This window comes from Chaetura pelagica, unplaced genomic scaffold (genome assembly GCF_000747805.2).
Source record: "Chaetura pelagica isolate M959 unplaced genomic scaffold, ChaPel_1.0 scaffold117, whole genome shotgun sequence".
NCBI classification, from domain to species: domain Eukaryota; kingdom Metazoa; phylum Chordata; class Aves; order Apodiformes; family Apodidae; genus Chaetura; species Chaetura pelagica.
Genome location: NW_009954185.1, coordinates 5,454,928 through 5,462,183, shown reverse-complemented (window position 1 = coordinate 5,462,183; position 7,256 = coordinate 5,454,928). Strand labels below are relative to the sequence as shown.

At 41.4% G+C, this 7,256-nt stretch overlaps 1 protein-coding gene across 1 annotated transcript in view; it reads right to left on the bottom strand.

Annotated features, from left to right (window-relative positions):
* The window catches only part of ABCC9 (ATP-binding cassette, sub-family C (CFTR/MRP), member 9), a 73,709-nt gene that overhangs the window by 63,892 nt on the left and 2,561 nt on the right, over positions 1–7,256 (bottom strand). The window contains exon 2 of the mRNA XM_010002956.1: positions 451–616. Coding sequence (XP_010001258.1) covers positions 451–595 — 145 coding nt within the window. The 5' untranslated portion in view covers positions 596–616. The remainder of the gene's footprint in view (positions 1–450; positions 617–7,256) is intronic.

Here is a 7,256-nt window from a genome sequence, read left to right as displayed (position 1 = left end):
CTACACTTATCTTAGCCTTAGTTACAAATTGCACAGAATATCCAACACAAATTGGATATTCTCTGAAATTCACATAACTTGAAGGGTGATTCAGACCCACGGTCGTAAGTCTTCTAATATCTAATAATAGCTAAGATTGCAAGTTGCCAATTTAGAATCTAAGGAAAACTTCCCACAGGGAAGTTTCAAAGCATTTGAATCTGAGTTCTCTGGTTCTCATCCATCTTTTCGTGCTGCCTAGTCCAGATTTTATCTAAAATTCCCAACATTTCAAGTGGGTTGGCTTTGGGTTCTCTGGATCAAACCATTCTGTCTCTTCTTTTTTAAAACTAGTAAATACAAAGCATCCAAAAGTTTACATCACAGGCTTCCAAGAACATATAAACATGATGGAGTATAAATACACACTCAAGTGCTTGCAGGATTGCACAGCTCTATAGAGTAACTCACCAATGAACAAAATTGGGAAGGTGATAAATAGCAAGAAGACATGGGGAACCAAGTTGAGGGCGTCCACAAAGCAGACATTTCTTAGGACACCAGCACTGATGTTGTAGGCTGAAGCATTGTCGTTACCACAAAATGCGAGCCTCATTGCTTCCAGAAGGTCTGACTACTACAAAAAAAAGAGACATGTTGAAGCAATAGTTGACTACCAAGACTACTAGCTGTCCATTTAGCTAAACACAAAATAAATAAAATAGACACAGAAAGAGCACAATGAACAACCCATAGAGAATAATTTAGTTGTATTTTGAAAATGCTTTTCAGCCTCATCAAGAATAAGCACATCAGAACCAAGCTGTGTTTATATTAAATGTACTATTTAGTTCATTAAATATTTCATTAAATACACCATGTAATGTCTTCTGGTGTTCATTTTATGCAGATGTGTTATACTTGAATTTCTCTGTGAAAATATGAAGAACAAGAAAGTTTTGAAAAAAAATGCTTCCTTTCTCATAAGAGGAGTCAAAAGCACATAAGCTGTCCTCTGTATGCTCCTGCTTCTTTGATAAGCCAACATTCTCTGTGCAACATCTCTGCTCATATGCCTTGTGCTATGTTCTTAGTGCAAGCTCTGAACCTTTGGAATTTCTTATTTGGCAGCTTTGAATTCACTGATATTTTGTATTTCTTCATTGTCCTGTAGAACAACAATGATCACATCCAGTTGTCATTACACATCACTGCCAAACTCTTAATCAGAGCACATTGTGTTGAAGACTGCACGGGCCATCCAGCCACATTTACACTTGATCCCACAAATCCTTATGCACGTGCTTAGCCTCATCTAAACAGCTCTCCAGTTTCCACAGTCTCTTATGAGATTATCTCTCTGCACCAAGATAAGCTCATGCATTCATGATTGCAGAGTGTGGGCCACAGTATGACCCAGAGTTGCAGCCAGCTTTTGGCTTTTATCAACCTGTGCTTCATTTATTTATTCATTCTTCTTGATAGGGAGATGAAACAAGATTGCAAACAAAATGTTTCCTTGCTGATTTCTTTTCCCAAGACTTAAACATAGAATATAGTGCTGTAGAATAGGTTGTATAAGCTCATTTGCTCACATCTTTCCTCCCCCCCTCCAAATTTTATATGCTAAAATGGAAAGAATATCTTTAATTCAGCAAAGTATATATATACTTTGGTAAATGCATCTTTCTGCAACAACATTGACATTAATGAGTTTTGCAGATTCAAAATATAGACATGCAAAAAATGCATCCAGATGGTTTAAAAAAAGTTAGTTGAATGGGGAGAGAAAGGCTTTCCTTCTTTCCTCAAATAGTTCACATTAGTTCTATGAGCCTACTTGTTTAAACAAGGTAAGCATAACAAGGTAAGCATAAACTACTCAAGCACTCCCTCCAAGAGAACAGAAACAAGTAGATCTTCAAAAGAATATGGAGTTCAAAGAGGCACTTTGAACCTCTGCTAAACCTCTTTTTTGCTGTCAAGTAACTTTATGCTGGATCTGAAAACTATAATCCATATTGAAATACATCAGTGAAATTTGTAAATAAGTTTAATTGAAAAGAATGTGATAAATGCTGTTCCTTTTCTAAACATATCAGCAATGTAAGGTCTGAGATTTGCCAGAAGTTAAGCATAAATCAGAGTCATATGGTGGATGACATCTTGCAAAAATGCATGCATGTACGTACAGTGGTGCACAAGCTGATGGGCAACCCAATCTTCAGTAGAACACAATTTGATGGAGAGTTTGGGCCCTTCTCTATAATTATTAGAGTGATATGACCACTATAATAGTATCATTTTTTATAAAAAAATATATTAAAAAATGCATATGACTAGTAACAAAAAAGAAACATTATTTTACTATTAATTCTGCCTGAGTAAACTGAGGAGTTATTAGCAAAACAAATATGGAGGTTTACAAAAAACTACAGAGAGATCCTTTGTGTTTCATTTGTAAAAGCTTGACATGTTTCCTTTAAGATAAACATAATGGTAATTATAATCTCTTTAAAATCAGAAGCGTTTTTCCTCATTTTTATCCAAGGTCAGAAGTCCAAGGGAGTTCTGCTGGGAATTTTCCTCCCTTTCCCACAAATGGGACTCTTTTCTGAGACAGCATAAGATGCTATTGTGGTCTAGTGGTTGGACTGGTACCGAAAGCCAGGAAGATCCTAAGTTCAAATGAGCACTGAAGCACTGACTTCCAGTGTAGCTTTTGGCTTCTAGTCAAAAATAAATCTGGGAGAAAGGATTAAAACCATGTCCAAGAGAAGCTAAGGGAACTGTTGTTTTTGTGTGTGTGTGTTTTTCTGGAAGGGAAATGGAATACAGGCAGTAGATGTTCCTGTAAAAGAAAGAACTATTAACTACATGGACAGTGCTTTCTACTAGCTAGGACCTATCATCAGCTTGAAGAGGTTTCATATCACACCTCAAGTAACGGTCCCTTAAAGCTCTCAAGAGAGATGTATCTTTCAAGAATCACATGTGCATCTTGACAAGAGTCTGTGCTGTGCCTAGTTTTGTGAATGCAGTATGTCCAATAACACATTCTTAAAAACAACAGTCCTTTGCATGTTCATAAGGCTGAGGAAAAAATGTGGCCCTATTGTTAGTACTTACGTATAGAGACAGTGCCCCTGATGATAATTTTTGAGAGTAGGTATAGGCAGTCTGCTCACAATACTTTTGTTACGGGTTACTTTCAAAAAAGAGGTAGAATGTTATTGTCTTCTCTTCAAATGAGAAAGAATATCAGAGACCCTAGGTTGGTTGGCTTGTTAATAAACCCAGAAAATAAAAAATATTGTATTTCTAATGAAATTAAATAGGGAAAATGGCAAGAAATTCCCAAGTTTTTACATCAGAAAACACTTAATCATTCATCAGCACATCCAGTGACCATGTGCATTCAACTGTCACAGGCTTAAAAGCTATCAAAACATTCTGATCAGTGTCATGAGGCTGTATTGACCCAATGCAGCTTATGATATGGTCCACAAAACAGACTTCTCAAAACATTCTGATCAGTGTCATGAGGCTGTACTGACCCAATGCAGCTTATTGCATATATGGTCCACAAAACGGACTTCCTCTCCTTCCTCTTCTTCTCCTTCCTCTCCTTCCTTCCTGCCTTCCTGCCTTCCTTCTTGCCTGCCTGCCTTCCTGCCTTCCTTCTTGCCTGCCTGCCTTCCTGCCTTCCTTCTTGCCTGCCTGCCTTCCTGCCTTCCTTCTTGCCTGCCTGCCTTCCTGCCTTCCTTCTTGCCTGCCTGCCTTCCTGCCTTCCTTCTTGCCTGCCTGCCTTCCTGCCTTCCTTCTTGCCTGCCTGCCTTCCTGCCTTCCTTCTTGCCTGCCTGCCTTCCTGCCTTCCTTCTTGCCTGCCTGCCTTCCTGCCTTCCTTCTTGCCTGCCTGCCTTCCTGCCTTCCTTCTTGCCTGCCTGCCTTCCTGCCTTCCTTCTTGCCTGCCTGCCTTCCTGCCTTCCTTCTTGCCTGCCTGCCTTCCTGCCTTCCTTCTTGCCTGCCTGCCTTCCTGCCTTCCTTCTTGCCTGCCTGCCTTCCTGCCTTCCTTCTTGCCTGCCTGCCTTCCTGCCTTCCTTCTTGCCTGCCTGCCTTCCTGCCTTCCTTCTTGCCTGCCTGCCTTCCTGCCTTCCTTCTTGCCTGCCTGCCTTCCTGCCTTCCTTCTTGCCTGCCTGCCTTCCTGCCTTCCTTCTTGCCTGCCTGCCTTCCTGCCTTCCTTCTTGCCTGCCTGCCTTCCTGCCTTCCTTCTTGCCTGCCTGCCTTCCTGCCTTCCTTCTTGCCTGCCTGCCTTCCTGCCTTCCTTCTTGCCTGCCTGCCTTCCTGCCTTCCTTCTTGCCTGCCTGCCTTCCTGCCTTCCTTCTTGCCTGCCTGCCTTCCTGCCTTCCTTCTTGCCTGCCTGCCTTCCTGCCTTCCTTCTTGCCTGCCTGCCTTCCTGCCTTCCTTCTTGCCTGCCTGCCTTCCTGCCTTCCTTCTTGCCTGCCTGCCTTCCTGCCTTCCTTCTTGCCTGCCTGCCTTCCTGCCTTCCTTCTTGCCTGCCTGCCTTCCTGCCTTCCTTCTTGCCTGCCTGCCTTCCTGCCTTCCTTCTCCAGTGTGATAGAAGTGAGCTTTGACTGGAAGTGGAGGAGAACTCCAGTTCTGCATCTGTATGCCACCTTTCATAGACACATTTTGGTATTTACACAGTCTGCTAATAGTTCTCTGTATCTTCAAGAGTGGCATCTGAAAATACACTGCATTAGAGCTCTATGAAATAGTTTTTTCTCCTGTGTGCCTCACAGGGAGCAAGAGACAGCTCCATCATTCCCTTCCCATCCATTTCTGGTGCCAAAGGCAGACCCAATACACTCCCAACACTTTTGCCCATGTGACTTGAACCATTGGACCTTGGTCTGTATGTTGGAAAACTCAGATACAAAGTGCTCTGGAGATGCACTGATATACAGGCCTATTACCCAGGCACAACGCATGTAATGCAGTTTCTACCTCTTTGTTCAAGTTTCACAGATAGGAGAAATATATTGGATGAGATTTTACTGACATTTAAGGGAAGGTGTTTTGCATTTGCTGTCAGTGTGAAATTCACTTTTGGTTAAAATCTGAAATTTGCCATTACTTTTTGCTCCATCAGGCCATGCCTTCAGAAGCTCATTTTCATTGGCCTCAAGGTTTAACAAGCTGTGTTCATTTCCAAAGAAGGACAGAAAGAAAAGCCCATAAGTCAGAAGAACAAGTCCTTGATTTCTCTAGACAGCATGGGGCAGCACAATGCTGGAGTAGCTCCACCAGTTAATAGGAGTTGTACCATGACAGAATTGCAGATCCAGCTTGCTCATCCAAGGAAACGGTGTAACTTTCAGTCTTCTTCAAAGGAAAATCTGATACTAGAATGGCAAAATTTCTCATGCTTACACTCGGATCCTCTGCTTGCAAAGTTCAGAGCAGCTACAGATGGACATATTCTTAGCGCTGCAAACAATGCAACTAGCATTCAGAAGCTTCAGACTAATTTGAGAGTCTAAGCTGCATTTCCAAACAGTATTTCAGTATTGAGAGTTAAAGAGATACTTAACAATTCTAAAAATTTTTAAAGTTTCAAAAGGCCACAACTATACTGACTTTAAATGAATCCCAGATTTGAAAACTTTCACTCAAAGACCTGAGCCTGGAAATGAAGATGGTTTGGAAGATCTTGACTTCAGATGATCAGTGAAAGGCAGAATGAAAAGGCATTATTCCCTCCTCCTCTGTAAACCCATAAAAAATAGGAAGAATTGCAGCTGTGCTTACTGTTGTAACTCATCAAAACCTGCAGCTGGGTGTATAAAAGAAGATTGATCATTTTTACGACTGATCACTGACCAAATTTGGATCCCTTAATAATAATTAAACAGTTCTTCCATTGGCTTTAACTCTTTTAGCAAGCTAATGCTGGGATTCAGTCAGAACTAAATATGTAGAGAGGTGTGTAGACCTAAGTGGGGGAGTGCTGTTGATTTCCCTCAGCACTGAGCACTGTGCAAGTACATAATTAAATACACTGAAGAGTTTTTGTATTTTTCCCAAGCAGCAGTTATTGATCATGGCTAAAGACAGAATGCTGACCACTCTGAACAACAGTCTAACCCCATAACAAACTAGGTCTATGCAAGTCAGAATACAGAGATGACTCAAGATTTCCCACAGTGTAGCCAAAGGTGATTTTCTCCTTATTAAAGATGAGGAGACAGACTTTTTTGGCCAGAGTTAAGTATGCAAGGAGAGATCAAAGAGGATAAACTGGGCTGCAGAGCCACATAAGCAGAGTTAAAGAGACTTCTGTTGTTCAAGGACAGAAGAGAGAAAAACAGTAATTGCTGCAAGTCAGAGGTTATCAGATTCCCTAGCAGCAGTTGCCCTCCTACAACTTCCAAGACCCCTTCCTTGGTAACACCAGCAGCAGGACAAAGTTTGGCTTCCTGGAACTGTTCATGGGTGAATCACTCAGCAGAGCCAGACGGTGTTACCATCCCCAGCAGTCTGCTGTTGTAGGCAGCTGCCTGCTTTGTTGTAGGCTACACAGTCTAGTGGAAAGCCATGCAAGTATTAGTTCAGTTTTAGAATTAATGGTCTTATATGACCATGGTACTGTTGTTCCCAACATCAGAAGCTCTGCTCAGACCAAGCTTGAGATTGCTGCTAAGTTGCTGCAGCTGCCATATTTCAATTCCAAAGTTATCTCATGCAGGACTAATTCAAGGATCCATGGGGCATAACAGCAGAGTAATGCCCACTAATCTCTTAGCAAATCCATGTATCCCAAATGAGGGGATAGCCACTGGAAACCAAAAAGTCTTCTTCTCATATGGATTGCCAAGACCTTTTCTCAAAGCACAGGTTCATGTTGGAAACTTTGGAGCTGAAAGGTTTTTCTACAGGCAGGTAACTTTGTCTAGTGTCTGCAAAAAGTGGCAGCAGTCCAACTGCCACATTTAAAGTGATAAAATGTGTAATCCAAACATCAATATCCAGGAGAGAAGAGATGAAAAGATAGCAAGTTGTTTTGGAATTTGTTTGCTGCTTGAAGTTACTGGCCACTATTTCTCATCAGTTAGCAGCAGCCTTTCAGAATAACTGTGAGATCCTTGAATACTCATTTAAGAAGACAAACTTATTCATAGTCTTTACAAAAAATGGCTTTTCCAGACATAGTTTCCCTTTCTGTTGAATATAGTGGGCCAGCAAATTATTTTGGGGTGATTACATTAAAGTGAATA